Genomic DNA, 22,729 nt, shown 5'->3' with positions numbered 1-22,729 from the left:
TCCTAAGGTATCAATGGGAGAAATGTCTGTGCCACCCTCTATTCACATCAGTCTTGTCTTGACATTGTCTACTAAGCTTACTCTTGTACAGTTACGATCACAGTTCACTTTAATGGCTACCTTAGCAGATGTATTAATTACAGAGTTCAGACTGCTGACTGAATTGTCCTTTGAAAGTCAGTAATCCTGACAGCTGAAAGAGATAGAAGAAAAGGGTAAAAAATATTGTCTGCAGGATGAGGGGTACATATATAGGAAAAGAACTTCACTGTAACTTGCTGATATGAAACTGAGTATTCTGAGATTTTATATCCAGAAATACAAATTTGTGGGGCTAGAGAGATAGGGCGCTTGCCTTGCATGTGTCCAACCCAAGCTCAATCCTGAACAGTCTATATGGTTCCCCAAGCCCTACAGGAGTGATCCCTGAGCACAGAGCTAGGAGTAAGCTCTGAGCACAGCGGGTTTGACCCCAAAACCAAACAAAAAAACAAATTTTCTGGACCTACGTGAGTATGGAATAAGGTTCAAAATTTAGAACAGTTTGGGTGAAAGTTATTTTTCTTCTGGTTTTATTCATATTTGCTGTTCTACTTATTCATCTGATTCTGTTTGCTTGTAGCTCTGAAGATGGCTGTAGTAGATATCTATCATTCCCGGTTAAAGGAGAGACAGAGGCGGAAAAAGTAAGTATAGAAAACCATTCTGCTTTCTTTCAGTTTTGGATTTTTGACCACATATAGTTCATAAGAACATTCTGCTTGTGGCATATCTTGTGCTCTTGTGGAAGATACTTACCCTCCTTGGATTCCATTTTTCCATCTAGTGGGAATTATATGTCCACTTTGTGTATGTGAGGTTCTCGGAATTGAATCCAGAACCTTATACTTGCAAAATAGGCACTCTACCAATGGGCTGTGATCCCCCAGTCTCACTTTTGAGGGTTGGAGTGGTGCTCAGGACCTATTACTAGCTCTGCTCAGGGTTCTCCTCTGGTGATACCCATGGAACCATATACAGTGTCAGGGATCAAACTGGGGTTGGCCGCGTGTAAGGCAAGCACTTTCGCTCCTGTACTCTCTCTCTGTGCCCCGTGCCACATTTTTTTAAGAATTGAGATTCTGTGGTTCATATCATCTCACATTTTCTGTAACAAGTGTTTCATCTAAAATAATTTCTTAAAAATTCCAAACAAATATATACTGAGATGGATCTCAGACCCTGGCAAAGACTGTATCAGTTCAGAGAAGGGTATACACTTAGATTATGAGGGGTGCAAAGGGGACATTTTTCCAGTTTGAGACTGCTCTCTCGAGAATAAAAAGAAGGGACTGGAAGTTGATATTAGAGGTTTTGGTTTGGTTTGTTTGTTTTTTGACCCACATCCAGCTGTGTTCACGGTTTATTCCTGGTTCTGTGCTCAGAGATCACTCCGGCCAAAGTAGGGGACCAGATGTGGTGCCAGGGACTGAAACCAGATCAGCTGCGTGCAAGGCCACACCCTACCCACTGTACTATTTCTCCACCCCCAGAACTTATACTTTGTGTTGCCTTTTCATTAAGTATGTGCGATTTTTTTTTTCAAATGGCTTCAAAGCGTATTATGAATGTGTAGTTGTAAGTGTTGAATGTGTGATTATGCTGCCCTTTTATCGTTAACAGATTTCTCTTAAACTGCAGGTCTCAATTTTATCATTTTCCTAAACTGAATAGATTAATTTCTATGACATAGGAACACATTCCCTTCTGTTTCATCTTAAGCAGCCGACATGTGTTTTTTTAGTATTTGTGTGTTCTCATCAACTTATTCATTCACCCAGCAAATTCTGAGAGCTGTGCACAAGGAGAACAAAATGTGTGGTGCTTGACAGCTGAAAATTAGGTTCGTGACTTGCGCGCCCGCCACAGTTTGTGGGTGGTGACTTCTTCAGACCAGTATTTCCCCTCAAAGTGCCTCCGATATCTAATAAAAACTGCTGTGGAGGGACTAGCGAGAGAGTACAGCAGGTGGGGTGCTCATCTTGCACATAGCCAACTGAGGTTTGATCCTCAGCCACACTATATAGTCACCTGAGTCGGCAAGGACTGATCCCTGAGTGCAGAGCCAGAAGTAAGCCTGGAACACCGCCAGGTGTGGCCCAGAAACAAACAAAAGAATAACTTGCCTGTGAGACCAGAGATGTGTCTTGAGTGGCAAAGCAGATGGCAAGGCTCCGGGCCTGGTAAAGCAGCTTGTGGAAGACATTACGAAATACGAAGCTAATTGTAATAAACAGATAACTGTGATTTTTTTTTCTAGAATTATTCGAGACCATGGATTGATCAACCTTAGAAAGTTTCAGTGTAAGTATCAGCTATATTCTTTGTACTTAAATTTTTCTTCCAGCATTTTTTAATCATTTTGATTTATTGGTTTTCTTTTGCTTACAACACTCCATGTTTTGGGAATATAGTTTTACACTTTCACTGAATAGTTTTTGACAGTCATTATTGCTGTAGTTCGTAAGCCAAATTCATTTTAATGTCACCTGGCTAACATTTAAAATTCTGATGCTAGGGGCTGGAGCAACAGCATAGAGGGTAGGGCATTTGCCTTCCACTCAGCCAACCCGGGTTCGATTCCCAACGTCCCCTATGGTCCCCTGAGCACCGCCAGGAGTAATTCCTGAGTGCAGAGCCAGGAGTAACCCCTGTGCGTCACCGGGTGTGACCCAAAAAGCAAATAAATAAATAAAATAAAGTTCTGATCCTGGGGTGTTAACTGATTAAATCATTATCTCTGGGGATAGAGTTGAAATATCTACATTTGAATTTATTTTTTGGGTTTTTTTTGGGGGGGGTGTTATTTGGGACCATACCTGGCTATGCTCAGGGGTCATTCCTGGCAGTGCTCAGGGGACCATAGGTGGCGCTGGGGATGGAACCCAGGTCTTCTACCTGCAGAGCAAGTGTCACCCCTGTACTTTGTCTCTGACCCCTTTTCATGTATTTATTTTTTTATTTACTTACTTACTTTTGAGCTTGGGGCCACATCTAGTTGTGCTCAGGGACTACTCCCAGTGTGTTGCTTAGGAATCACTTTATTGGTTTTTTTAGGTTACCATGCTGGAGCGATAGCACAGCGGGTAGGGCGTTTGCCTTGCAAGCGGCCAACATGGCCGACCCGAGTTCGATTCCTCCGCCCCCCTCGGAGAGCCCGGCAAGCTGCTGAGAGTATCTCGCCCTCACGGCAAAGCCTGGCAAGCCACCCATGACGTATTCGATATGCCAAACACAGTAACACTTGTCACAATGGAGAAGTTACTGGGCCCGCTCAATCAAATCGATGAACAACAGGAGGACAGTGACAGTGACAGGTTACCATATGGTCCGGGTCATGGCTAGAACCTGAGCCTTCTGTGTGGAATGCAGGTGCTACAGCCCTTTGAGCTCCCTTCCTGGGCCTGTTTTGGTTTTGGTTTTTTTTAAAGACTTCCAGATGGGCCACAGAGGTGACTCAGTGGGCTGATTACATGGTGGGGACACTGCTGGGCAGTGCCTCTGCGCATCCCCACCGGGTATCCTGAAAAGAAAAAACAAGGAGGCTTCAGGTGCAGAGAGATGGTGGTTAAGGAACTTTTCAAACATGCTGTTGCCCCAGGTTCAAGCCCCAGGGTTGCACATGGTTCCCCAAATACCACCAGGAATGACACCTGAGCACATAACCAGGAGTAGCCCCTGAGCATTGCCGGGTGTGACACAGTCCCCCTCACCTCTGCAGAAGAGTCAGGGAAATCCTGATATGTGAAGAGAGTCGAGAGCATTAATAGATACTTAATGTTTCCTGAGAATGTCTTTAAAAATTATATGAATAATAAAATTATTATTGGCACCAATTAGAACTAGCAACATACAGCTTAGTAAATCCTAAAACAAAATCTTAGCCATCCAATGGTAAACTCTTAACAGTTTTCATATTTAAAAAATTGATTTTTGGGGCTGGAGCAATAGCACAAAGGGTAGGGCGTTTGCCTTGCACGCGGCCAACCCGGGTTCGATTCCCAGCATCCCATATGGTTCCCTGAGCACCGCCAGGAGTAATTCCTGAGTGCAGAGCCAGGAGTAACCCCTGTGCAATGCCAGGTGTGACCCAAAAAGAAAAAAAAAATGATTTTTAGGGGCTAGAGTGATAGCACAGCAGGAAGGGCGTTTGCCTTGCATGCGGCCAACCCAGGTTCTATTCCCAGCATCCCATATGGTCCCCAAGCACTGCCAGGAGAAATTCCTGAGTGCAGAACCAGGAGTAACCCCTGTGCGTGGCCGGGTGTGACCCAAAAAGCAAAAAACATAAAAAATTGATTTTTAAACTTACTGAGTTGGAGCTTTGTTATCTAATCAGTTTTTATTCTAGAGTTCAATCAACAGTTGTGGCTTTCATTTACATTAAAAATTAAAAGCACTGTAGCACTGTCCTCTCTTTGTTCATCGATTTGTTCGAGCGGGCACTAGTAACATCTCCATTGTGAGACTTGTTACTGTTTTTGGCATATTAAATATACCACAGGGAGCTTGCCAGGCTCTGCCATGTGGGCAGGATACTCTCAGTAGCTTGCCGGGCTCTCTGAGAGGGACCGAGGAATCGAACCCGGGTCAGTCACATGCAAGGCAAATGCCCTACCCGCTGTGCTATCGCTCCATCCCTCTCGGAGAGCCTGGCAAGCTTAGAAGAGTATCCTGCTCGAGCCTGGCAGACCCTGGCAAGCTCCCCGTGGCATATTCGATATGCCAAAAACAGAAACAAGTCTCATAGTAGAGACGTTACTGGTGCCTGCTCAAGCAAACAGATAAACAACAGGAGGACAGTGCAACAGTACTGAAAAATAAAAAGCAAAAAAAAAAAAATTATGTGAATAATAGTGGATCATTAGAACACCTAGAATCATTTGTTAAGCATGATATAAACTTCATTATGAAATTTCACAAATATCTTTTTTTTTTCCTTTTTTGGTTCACACTCAGTGATGCTCAGGGGTTACTCCTGACTCTGCACTCAGAAATTACTCCTGGCCATGTTCAGGGGACCATATGGGATTCTGGGAATCAAACCCGGGTCAACCGCGTGCAAGGCAAACGCCCTACCCGCTGTACTATTGCTCCAGCTCCCAAAATTTTACAGATATCTTTATAGAAAAATTAGAAATTTATTTCTTATGGTAACGGGCAAATTAAATGACATTTAACATTATGTGATGTTGATAATAAACTTCTGAATTTTCAATGAATGCTAACTTTAAAATCTTATATATTGGAATTGTCTAGACTAGACAAAATCTTGTTCTTCTTCTACTTCTAACTATAATGTAGTACAGCAGGTAATGCTTTTGCTTGCATGCAGCCAGCCCAGGTTCTATTCCTAGCACTCCATGTGGTTTTCCAATCTTTACCAGAAGTGATCCCTGAGCACAAAGCCAGGAGTAAGTTTTGGGTGTGGTCCCAAAATAAAGCAAATACGTAGCTGGAGTGATAGTACAGCAGGTAGGGAGTTTGCCTGGGTTTGATTCCCAGCACCCCAATATAGTCCCCTAGCGATAGCACAGCAGTAAGGCGTTTGCCTTGCACGCAGCCAACATGGCGGACCCGAGTTCGATTCCTCCACCCCTCTCGGAGAGCCCGGCAAGCTACCGAGAGTATCTCGCCCGCACGGCAGAGCCTGGCAAGCTCCCCTGACGTTTTCGATATGCCAAACACAGTAACGACAAAGTCTCCAATGGAAACATTACTGGGCCCGCTCGAGCAAATCGACGAACAACGGGAGGGCCTTTACCTTTACCTTTACCTTTACGCCCCACCAGGAGTGATCCTGAGCATTACCAGGTATGGCCTAAAAACCACAAAAACAAAACAATCAAAAAAGTAGATTTCCATTAGCAAACAAGAATGATCTTTGAAGGACAGGGAGATGGCTCACAGGGCTAGAGCATGTGCTTCGCGCGCGGAAGCTACAGGTTTGATCCCTGGCACCACATGGTCCCCCGAGCTGTGAGCATAGCAACAGCCACTTGCTCCACCAGCTTGAACCCTGCTCCCCTCACCCCCCCCAAAAAAAAACTGAAACATCTCATAATAACTAATATTTGTAAAAATGTTTGTGATAGTACGTTGTCAAAATACTCTTTTTTTTTTTTTTTGGAGTGGAAGGGGTTTGGTCCACACCCAGTGGTCCTCAGAAGCTGACCCCCAGCTGTGCTCAGGGGAACCAAGGTGATGCAGGGGAATCAGTCAGGGTTGGCCTCATGCAGGACCACGTGTCTTAGCCCTGTGCTATCTCCCAACCCCATAACTGTCTTGTGAAAATACCTAATGGTTATTGTTCATGTCCTCGGTTTTTATTTTTATTTATTTTATTTATTTATTTATTTATTTATTTTTTGCTTTTTGGGTCACACCCGGCGATGCTCAGGAGTTACTTCTGGCTCATGCACTCAGGAATTGTTCCTGGCGGTGCTCAGGGGACCATATGGGGTGCTGGGAATCGAACCTATGTTGGTCATGTTGGCTGCGTGCAAGGCAGATCCCTACCTGCTCTGCTATCACTCCAGTCCCTTTATTTTTATTTTAAGGTTTTATTTTGGACTGCTTGGGACCACACTTGGCAATGCTCTGGGCTTACTCCTGGCTCTGTGCCCAAGGATCAGTCCTTGAAGGGCTGGAGGATCAAATGGGGGTTGGCGGTGTGCAAGATGAAATGCTTCACCCCTGTACTGTCTCACCACCCCTGTATGTGCCTTGTTTATCAACTCATATAGGGTTTTTATTGTTTGTGTATTTGTTGGTTTTGGTTTTGGTTCACATCCAGCGATGTTCAGGGATTACTCCTGTCAGTGCTCTGGAATTCATATGGGATGCTGGGGATCAAACCCTTGCATGCAAGGAAAGCGCCCTACCCATGGTACTGTCATTTCAGCTCCCTCATCTAGGTTTGACACTGTGCCATTCCAGGGCTCGTGTTATCCAGTAACAGAAATTAATGCCTTTTTATATAGTTGTGATCGTAAGAGTGTCCTATATTTTTTGGACTTTTCATTACACATGTTCAAGTTACTGTGGAATTTTGAGGATGTCTTTTTTTTTTTAAGTAACAAAATTTTATTTAAAGGTGAGAAGAAAAGGCAACATACTCAATAGAAAATGAAGAATTCTCCAGAGGGAGAAAGCCCATGAAATAAAATAAGTTAAAAAAAGGAACAATAAGTCCAGTGGGGGATGTGAGCGATTCTGAGATGGAATGCTGAGGACATCACTTTTTAATAGAGAATATGTTATGTTTATATGTGTATGATATGTTTAGACTATCTTTTATTATTAGATCTTAACATACTTTTTATTTCTTTAATAATAAGTGTGTAATGAAGTTGTTTGTGACTAAAGCTCTGTCTATACTTAGGATTTGGGGGTGTTTGGTCTCCCGTTTATCCATAGTGATAAATTCTTCTATTATTCCTCTTTTAAGGTTTTGTTTGTTTTTTATCTTTATTGTGAAAATAATCTTTGGCTGATCATCAAGCCGGTTCCTGGAATTTATTTATTTATTTACTTTGAGGTGTTAGGGATTGAACCCAGGGCCTTATGCAGGGGAAGTGTTTGTTTTACCTCTGAGCTATGTCCCAAGCCAGCCTCTGGAATTTGTGGACAAGAATGTTTCCTGCGAGGGAATAGGTTAACTTAGAAGGAAGACAATTTAAATAACTGTCCTTAAGCAAAAGCTTATATCGTTGAGTAGACCAAACTAGCTTGGTTCCTATAGATTATACATTGGAATGACTGGGGCTGGAGAAATAGTGCAGTGATTAGGGCACTTTCCTTGGGTGTGACGGACCTGAGTTTTATCCCTGACACCACATTTGGTCCCCCGAGCACCCCCCAAGAGTAATCCCTAAGAACCAAGCATAAGCCCAAAGCGTCACTGGGTGTGATCCTCCCACCCCCACAAACAAAGATGGAAATGACTAAGGAACAGCATCCCAAGAGTTCCCAGTCCCTCCACTCTCTGTCATTATTGGTAGGTGTCACGCCCCATCTTTCTCATTGATGCCTCTTTTTATTATATATTTGGTAAATAGTGATGCTCAAGATTGCTGATGCTTACTGTCCCAGCTTAGGTAACCACTGACCTTTTTGATAGTTGCCAAATACAGTATCGTTTGCAGTAAATTAAATTGTGGTACTTAATACAGCTTAGACCTGTATAAATGATCCATATGGAGAATGAACAAATGAAGGTTCCATGCAAGAATGTGTAAATAGGGGAAAGAGTTTGGGGCAGAAATCACATACTTGTTTCCGGATAGTAGACCGCTTCAAATCGTGTTTGCGTTTCTCTTGGTTTTTTTTTTTTTTTTTTTTTTTTTTTTTGTATAAATTAATGCCGAGATCTGTCCCAACCTTGTTCTGAGGATGCAGGATCTTCATTAACTGGCTTTCCTGTCACTGGCCAGTTCCTGCTCCTATGTAGGATTAGAGACCTTGAGGTGTGAGGTCACCGGGGTGCTCAGAGGACAGATGAGCCCCATGATAACAGCAGCCCTATGTGATAGTTACCGTGATGCTGTTATCATTATGATTAGTGTTTTGCAATTCGTCGCTTTCCTGTTTGCTTCCTGTCATGGGTAAGTTAGTCATGTGAGGTTAGGAATAATGTCCTTCCATTTCACTTACCAAAAAAAAAAGAAATTCAGGAAACTAGGGATCCTTATGTCCTCTGTAACGTAGTTGTTCTTTACTTTCTCTGCAGTAATGGAACGGCGGTATCCCAAAGAGGTTCAAGAACTTTATGAAACTATGAGGCGATTTGCAAGGATTGTGGGTCCAGTGGAACATGACAAATTCATTGAAAGCCATGCATGTAGGTGGTTTTTGAGTCTTAAGCAAGTACTTATATTTGTGTTTTTATATAAAAGTTTTGTAAATAAATATATATATATATTTTTTAAAAATCTCTGTGATTCCCCTTTATTCCCATGAGATAAATTTGGATCATTAGGGGTTGAGAGTAGAATGTCTTTTTTAGTTCCCAGTTAAATAGTAATTTATCAGGCCCTTCACCTCCACCTTTTATTTATTTTTCAGTTTTGGAGCCATACCCAGCAGTGCTCTGGGGATATTCGCAGCTCTGTGCTCATGAGACCATATGATTCCAGGAATCAAATCCTGCATGACAAGTCCCTTAAAAACCCGTGCTGTCTCTCTGTTCCAGCCAGCCCACTTTTTATTTGGAGCTTTCAAATATATTCAGAAGTATTGTTGACTATATATAACCCATCTGGTTTCATCTTCACGCATCCAGTTCCTTCCTGACTTTACCTGTTTTTGTTTTTTTGTTATTGTTTTTAAGTCTTGTGTGGCTGTGCATAGGGTTCACTTCTGGCTTTGTGTTTAGGGATCACTCCTGGCGGGGCTCTCGGGGGTTCTTATGGATTCACATGTGGTGCTGGGAATTAGACCAGGGTTGGCCATGTGTAAGGCAAATGCCTTGCTCTCTGGCCTTACCTATACTGTTTTGAGGCAAATTCTAGCTATGTTTTTTTTTAATAAACATTTAAGCATTTATCCTAATTTTTAAAATGAGCGGGCCCAGTAACGTCTCCATTGGAGACTTTGTTGTTACTGTGTCTGGCATATCGAATACTCTCGGTAGCTTGCCGGGCTCTCCGAGAGGGGCGGAGGAATCGAACTCGGGTTGGCCATGTTGGCCGCTTGTAAGGCCAACGCCCTACCCGCTGTGCTATTGCTCCAGCCCCGACCCCGAGTTCGATTCCTCCGCCCCTCTCGGAGAGCCCGGCAAGCTACCGAGAGTAGTCAATATGCCAGACACAGTAACAACAAAGTCTCCAATGGAGACGTTACTGGGCCCGCTCGAGCAAATCGACGATCAACGGGAGGGCCTTTACCTTTACCTTTACCTTTAAAATGAGAACAGAAATGAGAAAGTACTCATGAGAGTACTTTGATCACTCTTTTTCTTTTGTTTTGTTTTCTGCCTTCCAGAGTACTTTACCCAGTTATCATTTGATTTTTTTTTTCACCTGAAAAAATGAAGTTATTCAGTCAGGAAGATGTAGACTTTAAAACACTGGACTGGTAGGCAAAGATATACCAGAAATGTGCCTTCCATCCCGAGAGGCATAGTTGTCTCCCAGATTTTGTTCCAAGGAGTTCCAGTCCCATGGCCCTTGTCTTGCTCATCATGCAGATAGTTCTTACATGACATCACATGCTGTCGGGTTGGTCTTCTTTGTGTGGATCATGCTGGGTGGCTGAGCCTTTATTTCCAGTCCCAGTTTCATTCCAATCTGAATTTATGTCTTCCCTGATTTATGTGTTACTCCGAAGAACTACGCCCCATTGATGATTGCCCAAGTTCTGCTTTCATCCTGTTTCAGGTCACTGACTTGGGGCTGAGTGAGCAGAGCGTTTGCCTCTCATGCAGCCAACCTGGGCTCAATTCCTGGTACACTGTATGGTCTCCGCGCACTACCAGAAGTGATCCCCCGTGAGTGCAGAGCCAGGAGTAAGCCCTGAGCACCACCAAAATAAACAAAAAAATCAAGTCACCAACTTGAATGTGTATTTCCTGATAACCCCAGCAATGCAGCCTGCTCTGTGTTCTCAGAAAAAGTAGAAGTCTTGGGCTTAGAGAAAACATTGCTTTTTTGTTTTCGTAGGAGAAAAGCTATAAAGTGGCTACCCAGGACTTGTCCACAGAGCCTTTGACTCTCCCTGGCCAGAAGTCCACATCCAGCAGTACCAGAGACAGACTTGCTAAAAGAATTTAGTAGGATAGATCTTGTAATAAGGACAAGCAGACAAGGAAACATAATTGTTCAAATAATTATATTTCTGGGGCCAGAGCAATAGTACAGCAGGCAGGATTCTTGTCTTACATGCAGCTGACCTGGGTTCAATTTCTGCACCCCATATGGTCCCCTGAGCACCGCTGGGTATGGTTTCCAAACCTATATGTATATATTTTATATATTTACAAAACTTATATGCATATATATGTATATATATATTTTAAGGGGCCAGAGCATATAAACAGATGTAGGGTGCTTGACTTGCACACAGCTGATCTGAATCAATCCCCTGGCACCCCATATGATCCCCCAAGTCCCACTAGGAGTAATCCCTGAGCATTGCCAGGACAGCCAAAAGTAAGCCCTGAGCATTGCTGGTTATGGTTCCCCCCCTCAAAAAAAAAAAAACTGTTAGGCCACAGAGATGGTACAGGGATTAAGGTGCTTGCCTTGCATGCAGCCTATTCTGATTTTATCCCCAGCCCCACGGGGTCCCTTGAGCACTACCAGGAGTGACTGGTGATGCTGCCTGAACCTCCTGCCCAAGTAAATGATCCATAAAATTTTAAGTTGCATTTGTTGCTCCTGTAGGGAAGTGGTTTCAGCCTGTTCACTGAGAGACAGTGCCAGCTGCTTTCTCCAGCTGCACATGGCGGTGGGAAAGCAGATTCTGGAGTAGGTTCCTCTCAACTCCGGGCTCAGATTGTCAGACGCCTGCAACAAAGAGGGCTTCTCCCTAGTGGGATTGCCCAGTCTTTGCTATAAAAGCAGAATTACCGAATAGCAAGTGTTCATTGATGTTGATTTTTTTTTTCTTTGTGCTTCTTTCGGGGGAACTAGTGGAATTTGAACTCCGAAGAGAAATCAAGAGACTCCAGGAATACCGGACCGCGGGCATCACCAATTTCTGCAGTACGTATGTGAAGACTGCGCACGCTGGGTGGGCAAGATACAAAGAGACGTATCCATGAGTGCTGGGGGCGTCTTCAAAAGGGCTTTCCTTCTTCAGAAAGGAAAGCTCGCACTCCTCCTAGTAAAGATGCCTCCGTTCTGGGGCTGGAGAGAGAGTCTAGCAGGCAGGGTGCTTGCCTTGCATGTGGCCTAGCACCCCATACGGTTCCCTGAGCACAGAGCCAGGAATAAGCCCTGAGCACTGCCAGGTGTGGACCTCTCCAAAAACTTTTAAAAAATTTAAAAAAAGAAAGATAAGGAAAGAGATGCCTCTATTCTTTGTAAATTTTTTTGTGAAACAGGAAGTGAAATAAAATCCATGACAGAAAGCAGGTGCTGGTTTGGGTTTCATCTGAGCCCGTGGTCTCTAAAGGATTTTTCCAGTCTAGTTTTCAGCCTTGATCATCTGAAAGTGCTCTCCTCCTGCCCCCCGTGTGTTGATGTGTGGCGCCCTTGCTGCCACAGTGCTGGCCCTCCTGGTCCTTGCTGCGGAGAGTCCTGCTATGATGGGGGCACTCCCGACCATTCTGGTTGTAGTGCTGAGGGTCACACACTTCACTTGTGGGGCTCAGATGTGCTCCCCATGGATTTGCACTCCTGGCCACGGGGCTCACATGTCTTGTCTTTTTCTTTTTTGACTTTGTTTAAACACCGTGGATTACCAAGTTGTACCTAATTCACTCGTTTCAGGCATTCATTGTTCTCACACCACGCCCACCACCAGAGTGACATTCTCTTACTTTTGTCCCCGTTTTCCCAATACCCCACCCCACCCCAAGTCTGCCCCCTTCAAGGGCACACAATAATTTATCTTATATTGCTTGTTACAACCGAATGGCTAGAGGAATCATCAAAAATACTTAATAGGGGCTGGAGCGATAATACAGCAGGTAGGGAATTTGCCTTGTATGCGGCCTATTCGGGTTTGATCCGTCATCACATATGGTCCCCTGAGCACCACCAGGAATAATAATCCCTGAGTGCAGACCCAGGAGTAACCCCTGAGCTTCACCAAGTATGGCCGCCCCCCCCCCCCAAAAAAAAAAAAACAAAAACAAAACTTCAAAATTTGTGAAAATTGTTCTGTCTCACTGATGTTTGACTAAGCTATTGGTTGGTAGCTGAGGCTTCTGTTACTGTTTTCAGTCATTGAAGTAAGTTAGCTTCTATGTTACTTTCTTGTCTAATTTGGTGGGCTCCTACTGGGCTGTCAGTATTGTGGAATTTAGAGGTGTGCATGGGTAGAACTGGGCTGATGAGTTGGCTGCAGTGGCAACTGTGGGATTCAAGTGAGGCTGCTGGGGCTTCTGGAGCTGTGAATGTAATGGGGGGTTGGGGGAGGTCCCTAACCCAATGCCAAAAAGACCCCAGTATTCTCAGCCTGAAAACTGGTCTACCTGGAATTTTCATGGCTTGGTGTCTCAGCAAAGATTAGTACTTGTGTTTTCATTTTGTCTATTTGGGGGGCCGTGCCTAGCAGTGCTCGGGTTCAGCCACAGCCCGGTACAGTGCTCAGGGGAACCATCCAGTGCTGCTGGGAATTGGACTCCAGGCTTCATAGAGTGCTCTGCCACTGAGCTGTGGCCCTGACCCTTGGCACATTTTTTCAGATGCAGTGCTGACTGGGGCGTTGAACCCAGTGTGTTTGCTAACATGCACCTGGCTGGGATGTGGCCAGAAATGGCTTCCGCATCAGAGACCACTGGCAGGACCCCGCAGTCAAGGCAGCAGTGCTGAGGCTTGGATTGTGGCCTTGTACTTGCAAGGCAGTGCTTTCGTCATGGAACCTGTTCCTTGCCACCCCCCACCCCTGGCCCCATTGATATTTCTATATTTTGTTTGTTCGGAGTCACTCCTGGCTGTGCTTAAAGCTGATTATTCCTGGCTCTGCATTCAGGGATCACTCCTGGTGAGGCTCGGGGCTATCTGAGGTGCCAGGGATTGAAGCTGGGTCAGCAGCATGTAGGGCAAGCACCTTACCTGCTGTAATAGTGCTCCTGCCCTTAACATTTCGTGATGCATAGGCTGATGAGTCTCAAGAGCTAGGCTTCAGCCAGCTCTACGTGGTTGTGTCTGGGTTACTTGAAGTAGCGATAAAAGAGTAACAGCAGCCAGGTCTGAAAGCACTTGACAACATACCAGCCCACGGTGAGCATTTCACATGGGTTATTCAGTTGCTTCCCTAGCAGCCTTACAAGGATGGCCTTACTCTTTCCATTTAAAGAAGGAACTAAGGCTAAAAGTGACCAAGAGGAGCTGTGGCAGAATCAGGCCATAAGGAAGGGAAGCGTGTTTTACACAAGCGCTGGCTTGTGGTTTAGTTAGACTTGGACTCCTTGGGGTTGAATTCTGACTCCCCTGTTTACCAGCTCTGTGGTTCTGTTTCAGTTTCAAATTTCCAACTCTCAAAGCATTAGGTCTGAAGATTCAATTAGAGATAGCGCATGAAGACACAGCACAATACCTGGCACACAGCAACCCGCCGTTGGCAGTCTCTGTGGCTGTGTTGTTGGTGTTGGCGTGGCCTCCAGCATTCCCTCCTTCCTCTGGTTGAAAGCTGCCACCCCCTGCCCACAGGAAGTAGCTGTGCCTCGGACAGCCCCCAGGGTGTGGCCTCAACCTAGAATAATGGCGCTTTATTGTCACGGCGAGGCTCGTTTTGCAGAGTCCTCTGTGTGCAGCCCTCATCTGTCAGTAAGGTAAAAGCGGGACTGCTGTGGCTGAAGTGTGGGTGTCCAGGCCGTGGGAGACACCCAGGGCCATCAGTATGCAGCAGTGGCCCGTTCTCTACAGAAACCCCTGACGTCATGTCATGGTTTCCCCAGGCTTGGTAGAACGATTTGAAACCAACCGGTGTAGTGTTTTGGATCCTGTGCCCTTTTAGCATGTGGAGAATGGCAGGCGACTTTTGTGTATCATGGTGCATCTGAATCCCCTTGATATACCTGGTTTGGATCCCCTCATAATGGTTCAGTGCCTCTGGGAAAGTGTGTGTGTGGGGGGGGGAAGGGCATAGTACTGGTCAGTGAGGACTTAAGTTTTATTTGTAATTCGAACTGGTGTTTAAGAAAGAGTGTGTGTCTGTTGTACTCCATGACTTTGTAAAAAAAAAAAATAGGTAAAGAGGGGTAAAATAAACAGGAAGTGTGGTGGTGTTAAAAACGTGTGACTTAGAGGCAGGAATAAACTCAGTAGCTGAGCACTTGCCTTTCATGTGTCCCTGAGTCCAGTCCCCAGCACTGCCTGATAAAAGTATTTTGGCAGACGGTGTTTGGATTTTTTTTTTTTTTAAGAAACAAAAACTTTTGTTTGGATTTTTCATTAAGAAACAAAAACTTCGTAAAGGAAGAAAGAAAGAAAATATTTCTCCTATTTTCTTAAGAGGGTGTTTTATGCCGGAGTGATAGTATGGTAGGTAGGACACTTGTCTTACACACGGCTGATCTGGGATCCCGGCATCCCATATGTTCCCCCAAGCACATCCAGGAGTGATTCCTGAGCACAGAGCCAGGAGTAACCTCTGAGCAAGATGGGTTTTGGGCCACACCCAGCAGTGCTTGGGGGTGTTCAGCGGACCCTATACAGCACCAGGGATTGAACCAGGGTAGGCTGCATGTAAGGCAAATACCATAACCTTTGTACTAGTTCTCCAGCTCATGAGAGGTGTTTCGCCTTGGGGCCTGTCTCCTTCATTGTAGAATGGTCATCACGGCTGCAGTGTCGCAGATGGCCTTTCTGTTAACCCAGCTCCATGTCACTGCCGTCTTCATGTTTTACACCTCCCCTCCCCGCCAGGTGCCAGGACTTATGATCATCTGAAGAAGACGCGTGAGGAGGAGCGTCTCAAGCGCACCATGCTCTCCGAGGTCCTTCAGTACATCCAGGACAGCAGCGCCTGTCAGCAGTGGCTGCGCCGCCAAGCCGACATGTGGGTGACTTGTCCCGGGGCCAACCTCCTCGCACTTGCTTTGGCCAGTGTCTGTGGTCTCGGACATTTCCACCGAGAGCCCGCCTGGACAGCTGGGTTAACAGCGGGCTGAGTATCCATCCAGAAGAATCCAGAGCATTTGTGCAGTCTAAATCAGAAACAGTGCCATAACTAAGCCGTTTTGGAGAAACCTAGCTATCCCCCTAGAATTCCGTTTTACAAATTTTGATCTTATTTTTTAACAATTCGTGAATTCCTTAAAAAAAAGAAAGAGGGGGCTGGAGCAGTAGCAAAGCGGGTAGGGCGTTTGCCTTGCACTGGCCGACCCGGGTTTGATTCCCAGCATCCCATAGGGTCCCCTGAGCACCGCCAGGAGTGATTCCTGAGTGCAGAGCCAGGAGTAACCCCTGTGCATCGCTGGGTGTGACCCAAAAAGAAGAAAAAAAAAAAGGAAAGGAAAATGTGCTAATCATCACTTACATCACTTACTATCAAAGAAATACAAACTAAAGCTGCAATGAGGGCACCTCACTCTTGTGCGGCAGTCTGCATTTCAAAGGCACAAACCAGTGAGTATTGTCTGGTGGTAGAGAAAAAGGAACCCTTAGACCATTTGGTGGAAAAGCTGGCTGGTCCGGCCTCTCTGGAAATCAGGAGATGATAATAGATTCACCATAGGCCCAGCAGTTCCACTCCAGGCTGTGTTACCTGAAAAATATAAAAACATTCAAGGGCTAGGAACAGAGCTCAGCAGTAAAGAACCCTCCTTGTGCGTGAGGCTCTGGGTTTGATCTCCAGCATCACAAAACAAAGCAGTCCCCCCGCCCCCCCCCCCCCCACCACCACTACCAGAGACATGAATTTCTGTGTTGATTGCAGTGCTGCTTACAGTAGCACTGGAAAAAAAAAACAACAGTGTGCCAACAATTAATAACTGGGAAAAGAAGTTTCGGTGTGCAAATGTTTATGCATAATAGATGTTCCTCGACTATGAGAAGATGGACTGTGTCACTTTGAGTGACCTGGCCAGTATCATGCTAAGTGAAATCAGTCGGAAGGAGAAAGAAGATAGATCTCACTCATGGGCTATCAGTCAAGAGAACTGTCAAAACAGCCTTTTGGTTCAGATTATAGAACTGAGAGTTCCAGAATCAGGAGGCATTGGGGGGCAATTAGATGGTGGTAGGGGGATTTTGGGCACCTTGGTGTTGGGTATGATCTGACAGCTTAACTTTAGAAGAGGTGTAAAAGCACTCCTCAAACATACCATAATGCAAGCCAATGGTGGCCTCGATATAGAAGAAAGGAAATTATGATAGGTTGGGGTGGGGGTTGGAAGGGAGATTAGCTGCCATCTCTTACCCACGTCTTCTCTTTCCCTCTATCTTTTGGCAGGAATTCTCTGGAGAATCATATTCCTCGCCTTTCCCCATGAATAATTCATGCGTCATTCCAGGCCAAAAGCCCTTTTTAGCAAATCTCAGCACAACCCTTACCCCCAAAACTGTTTCCTTTCCTGCTTGGGACAGGGAGGCACCCTCTATAACAGAGCAGTCTCTCAGTGTACCACTGGCAAGCACCTCTCGGACAGGTGGTACACAGTTGTACCCAGGTTTTTAGAAATTGCCTTTTTCAGTATGACATTTAAAGTTTTCTGTTTTGTTGTTGTAGTGATTCCGGTCTGAATCCTTCCCTTCCGATGACTTCTAATTCAGGTAATTGTTCTTTCATTCTAGGAAATGTGTGGTAGTAATGTCCCCACCCACCCCACCCCACCCCCCTTTGTGGGAACAGAATGTAACTAAATGTTAGCCTGATCCATGAACTTCAGCAAGTTTTCAGAGAGACCATGGCCACACCAGGACTGTCTTCAGGGCTAGAGTACAGAGGAAGAGGAAGAAAGAATTCTAGGTGTTTTCTTATTTTACCAATGTATATAAGAAACTTTTTCTAAAACTTTGCATTTACCACAGATTTTTTTTTTCATTGTTGGGGCACTGCCAGTAGTTCTTAGTGGACCATATGGAGTGCCAGGGATCAAACCTTGGTCTGCCACGTATAAGGCAAACACCATAACTACTGTAATACTCTCTGCCCTAATAGTGGTGTTTCTTTGTCTGTTCTCTTGGTTATCACTCATTTTGCCCCCTGTGCTAGATCAGCTGCTTCCCCTTATTAGAACATAAGGATCACCCCAGTGAGGCAAAACTCTTACCCTTCTGCAGTTTTACCATTCCTTGGATATTTGGCACAGCTGACTTTATGATCCCATTTCAGAATTGCTCAGTATACTCAGTCCTGGACACAGGTCAGGAGGAGCCACTTTAAGGATATTGCCTTGTTTCAACTTCCTTCCTTCCCTCCTTCCTTCCTTCCTTCCTTCCTTCCTTCCTTCCTTCCTTCCTTCCTTCCTTCCCTCCCTCCCTCCCTCCTTCCTTCCTTCCTTCCTTCCTCTGTCCCCCTCCTCCCCTCTCCCCCTCTCCCCCTCTCTTCTCTCTCCTCTCTCCTCTCTCCATGTACTCTCTCCATCTCCTCCTCTCTCCTCTCTTCTCTCGGTTTACTCCTGGCTCTGCATTCAGAAATTACTTTTGGTGTAATTTCTTTTGGTGGGCACAGGGGACCATGTGGGATATAGAGGATCAACCCCAGAGTGGCCACATGCAAGGCAGATGCCCTACCTGCTGTTCATCGCTCCAGCCCCCCAAGTCATTTCTTAATACATGAAGGGGGAAAGAGAGCCTCTTAGTAAGGAAAGTTAAATGCAAGTTTATCGGTTACATTTCTTGTAACCTCTGCCCCAATCTAAATACCAGAATATAGATACCATTGGCTCACTGAAAGAAGTAGACTTAGAGCTGGAGTAATAGTACAGTGGATGGGGGGTGTGAGGGGGGCACTTGTCTTAAACACAATTGACTCAGGTTTGATTCCCCTAGCACCCCAATATGGTCCTTCAAGTCTCCCAGTAGTGATCCCTGGGTGCAGAGCCAAGAGTCAGCCCTGAGCACTGCAGGGTATAACCCACCCCTACCAAAAATAAATAAATAAATAAATAAATAAAAATGAGTGAAGGGACGCGACTGTGTGACTTTGGAATATGTGTTTTCTGTGCCACCAACACCGAACTGGTGTTTTATTAGCCTTTTCCATTCGAGTTGAAGAGGTCGCGTAGTCCCTCTCATGTTCTTGAGTTGCTCCTAAGGCAGTGAGTGCCAAGTAGAAAGCCAACATCCGGATGTAATCTTGCCACTGGCATTTCATTGAGGCCCCAAGTGATGTGGGCCCCTTACTGGGCCTGTTGGCTGTGGAGAAGCCCTTCCCAGCTTGTTGATACTCCACGATCGCCTGCTTCTTCGCCAGGGCACCCTGAAGAAGTGCCTCTGCTTTCTTCCCTTCCCCCCCCCCCAAAAAACCAGCCACCTTCATCAAATATAAAATATCATTTCTCCTACATTTTCTTCTGCTTCGTTCAGTCCCAACACGTAAACATTAACCCGAATGTATATTCAGAACAAAAACAAAACCAATTTTAAACATCCAAATATCCCGTCCTTGCACTGACCTCGTTCTAAGTTTCTTATGCTTGAAAAATCACCTTGGCCCCTGCTTGTGTGTGGTTCCTTCAGGTAAACAGGGTGACTTTGGAAGGAGCAGGTATTCCTTCATATGATAAATGGGAAGGGCCTTCTTTCACTGGCATAACAGTCTGCCTTTGATCTGAAGGCAAGTGGCACCTGTTAATTACTGGCTCTGCAGTGTAGTGCTGGCAGAGTGTGGGGGTTCAGGAATGTCTCTCCTGCAGAGCTGCTATTTCCATCCCTCTACTTCGCAACTGGATGGCATCTCAGCTTTAGGTTTTAGAATCTCCTACTTGGTTAAGAAGAAATAGGTGGGGATGAGGGGGAGGGTGGGGAGGGATAGTACAGCCGGGAAGGCATTTGCCTTGCCTGCAGCCAACCCAGGTTTGATCTCGGGCATCCCATATGGTCCCCTGAGTATCACCAGTAGTGATCCCTGCATACAGAGCCAGGAGTAAGCCTTGAGCATCACCAAGTGTGCCCCACCCCCCAAAAATAGAATTAGGTGGGACTGGAGAGATAGGATAGCAGGTGAGGTACTTGCTTGCATGCAGCCAACCCAGGTGATATTGGGCACCCTATACAGTCCCCCAAGTACTGCCAGGTTTGATCCCTGAGTGCAGCTAGGTGTAACTCCCCCCTACCCCCACCCCACCTCCCAAAAGAGAAGAAGTAGGTTAGAACCGCTGTGTAAGCGGTCGTACCTGATGTTAAGGTTGGAGTGATCATGTGTGTACTTTTAACAGAATGAAGAGCACGTGAGCAGCCATTTTTGTGTTCAGATAAGCCTTGGGGTATCCGTGTTGCTGGCTAAACTGAGGCACAGGGCGATGGTGGACAGCACCCGCCTTGTCGCAGCAGTCCTCACCTGGTGGGGGTGGCTGCAGGGGCAGTACTTTGTCTTCACCCCGAGCCCTCGGCTCTGCTCTGAGCTCTCTACCGTCTGTTTGTCTGTCCACAGGTCGACGAAGTGCGCCGCCTCTGAACCTCACTGGCCTTCCTGGCACAGAGAAGCTGAATGACAAAGAAAAGGAGGTAACAAAAAGAAGGGGCGTTCAGAGAAAGAGGGTGGGGCTGACTCTGCAGTGATTCACAAGTTTCAGGATCAAACCCACTTTGCTTTGCTCACCAAACATACACAGCTCACGGCCCACTCTGCCCTGGAGTGTAAGAGCCAAGGCGAGGGTTGGCAGGTCTCAGAGACGCCTCTCTCTGTCCCGGCCACCACCTTTGAGAGAACAATACAGGAGAAAACCTCAGTAAGAGCGACTCAGTTATTGGGCATTCACCAGGTGCCAGATACAGCTCTTTAGATTAATGAAACGTTTTGTTTTGTTTTCTACACGTAAAGAACTTTATTGAGGTTTGGGGGCCGCACCCAGCTGTACTCAGGCCTTCCTGCCTCCGCTCACTCCTAGCTGTGCTCAGGGGCCAGATACTGTTCCAGGGATCGAACCCAAGTCAGCCATATACTTGGCAAGCTCTTTCTTAATCCCTGTCCTATCTCTCTGGCTAGTGAAATGTGGTTTTAATATAAAGATGAATCCTCTTAGAATGGTCACTTTGGGAAGTTCTACACTTATTCCAACAATACACAACGTACACCTGCATGTAAAAAGATTTTTGGAATTATCTCCAAGGCTCACTTACAAGCGAGCAAAATTAGCCGGGGAACAGGAGAAAAGTGGACGTTGTATTGAAGCCTTGCCAATGAGGCTCTCGGGTGAGTCCCAATTCAAGCATGAAATTGCTGCGCTTTCAGGCAGTTTTGTCCCTGGCCACAAGCTAGTGACCTTCGACTTCTCGTTGCTGGATACTGATGTGGAGGAGTCCAGCCAGCTCAGTTTCCAGCAGCCGTTGGGGGTGGGGGTTGTGCTTCTTTTCGCAAGATCCCAGAGCAGGAAATGCAGTCACAGAGGCAGGGACTACATCCCGGTGCCAACACTAACGACACCGTGATTCACACTCGGGGAGCCACATTTCTGCACACACCCCCGCTCGTGCCCCGTGGCTCCCCTGACGGGCTCCCAAGGAATGTGCTGGGCCTCTCCCCAGGCTGCTCCTCGAGACACATGCTTTGTATTACTCCTCGACAAGCCCCGGTGAGCCGCCCAGCACGTGCTGGCAGCAGCATCCCCTCCCTCCACCTCCCCGCTTTCTCTCCTTTCTGTCTTCGGGGGCAGTGTTCTGTCCAGAGCAGAGACCAAATGGAATGTGGCCCAGCCACCCCGCAGCTTCTATAAATAGTTGGGGGTTGATGTCACGTTGGCATTTTATTTTGGCACTACCTGTTGGAGTCAGTTATGAGAATGATGGATGTTAATGTGTCTGAAATTTTTTGTGTCTTGCAGCTCTGTCAGATGGTGAGGTTGGTCCCAGGAGCCTACTTAGAATATAAATCTGCTCTCTTGAATGAGTGTAGCAAGCAAGGAGGCTTGAGACTGGCCCAAGCGAGAGCACTCATTAAGATAGATGTGAACAAGACCCGGAAAATCTATGACTTCCTCATCCGAGAAGGCTACATCACTAAAGCCTGAGGCCCGAAAGGCCTGGCATCAGAAGCCCAAGTTCAGCGCAGCAGGCCACGGTCCAACACGGGGCCTTTCGGGAGAGCTGTTTCGAGCTGAATTCTCATCTCATTCTGAAAAGAGGGGCAAAGGACAAAGGAAGCCTCCGGTTGTATTGATGTCTCCTTTCTTCTCCAGCCTGCTTTAACACACTCCCGTTGCTGGCATTGTGCTGCAGAGTTCTGTTCTAGATAAGCTATTATTAAATGTGAGTGGGCATTCATTCCCAACACCTCTTGTAACTAAAGCAAGAACCCTGGTACCTCCCATCTCAGTGTCGGCAGAAATAGATCTGAACCTCAGGACTTAGTCCCAGGAGCCCAGCTCAGATGCTGGGACTTAGAAGGTTGGTTTTGGGCTCGCTCTGCCTTCAGACATCACAGAGGGGTTTAAGAAATAGAGAGAAAGGTTTATAGAGCACGAGAAAGCTTTCTCTTTCCCCTCCCTCCCCCCACCCTCTCCCCCAAACCAACAACTTGGTTACAAGCAAAGGAGAGGAGAATCTTCCCGAGATGGTCTGGTCCAAAGCGGCGTCTCTAACTTTTAATGTGTGCTTTATACTTTCACAGTCTGATTGTCTCAGCTGCAATAGACTTTTGAGGAGGTGGCGGCACCGGATGTAAAATGTCTCTTATTTTTAGAATTAATGGATTAAAATGTTTTGCTATTTGTGGTGTCGAATATTCTGGTAACAGAAGCACACGCAGGGCGTTAGGGGCCGCCCTGTCACGCTCCGCTGTCTCTGCCACCATGTGTGTCCCGGGCTCACCCCGCTCTTCCCCTGGGCTTCCCAGGATGCCATGCTCTGAGGATGGAGATGAGGCATCTAGCCTTGGCTTTGCTTGGGTTGAGGCCTGCACCCTCATTTCTCAA

At 46.1% G+C, this 22,729-nt stretch overlaps 1 protein-coding gene across 1 annotated transcript in view; it reads left to right on the top strand.

Moving 5' to 3' along the window:
- TADA2A (transcriptional adaptor 2A) overlaps positions 1 to 22,525 on the top strand; it is a 64,386-nt gene extending 41,861 nt beyond the window's left edge. The window contains exons 9-16 of the mRNA XM_056126987.1: positions 623 to 686; positions 2,300 to 2,343; positions 8,771 to 8,881; positions 11,673 to 11,744; positions 15,579 to 15,711; positions 17,383 to 17,426; positions 20,251 to 20,324; positions 21,641 to 22,525. Of these exons, the coding sequence (XP_055982962.1) occupies positions 623 to 686; positions 2,300 to 2,343; positions 8,771 to 8,881; positions 11,673 to 11,744; positions 15,579 to 15,711; positions 17,383 to 17,426; positions 20,251 to 20,324; positions 21,641 to 21,826 (728 nt within the window). The 3' untranslated portion in view covers positions 21,827 to 22,525. The remainder of the gene's footprint in view (positions 1 to 622; positions 687 to 2,299; positions 2,344 to 8,770; positions 8,882 to 11,672; positions 11,745 to 15,578; positions 15,712 to 17,382; positions 17,427 to 20,250; positions 20,325 to 21,640) is intronic.
- The last annotated feature ends 204 nt before the right edge of the window (positions 22,526 to 22,729 follow it).

This window comes from Sorex fumeus, unplaced genomic scaffold (assembly GCF_029834395.1).
Source record: "Sorex fumeus unplaced genomic scaffold, SorFum_2.1 ptg000063l, whole genome shotgun sequence".
In the NCBI taxonomy this organism is placed as follows: Eukaryota; Metazoa; Chordata; class Mammalia; order Eulipotyphla; family Soricidae; genus Sorex; species Sorex fumeus.
This window is presented reverse-complemented; position numbering and strand designations above follow the sequence as displayed.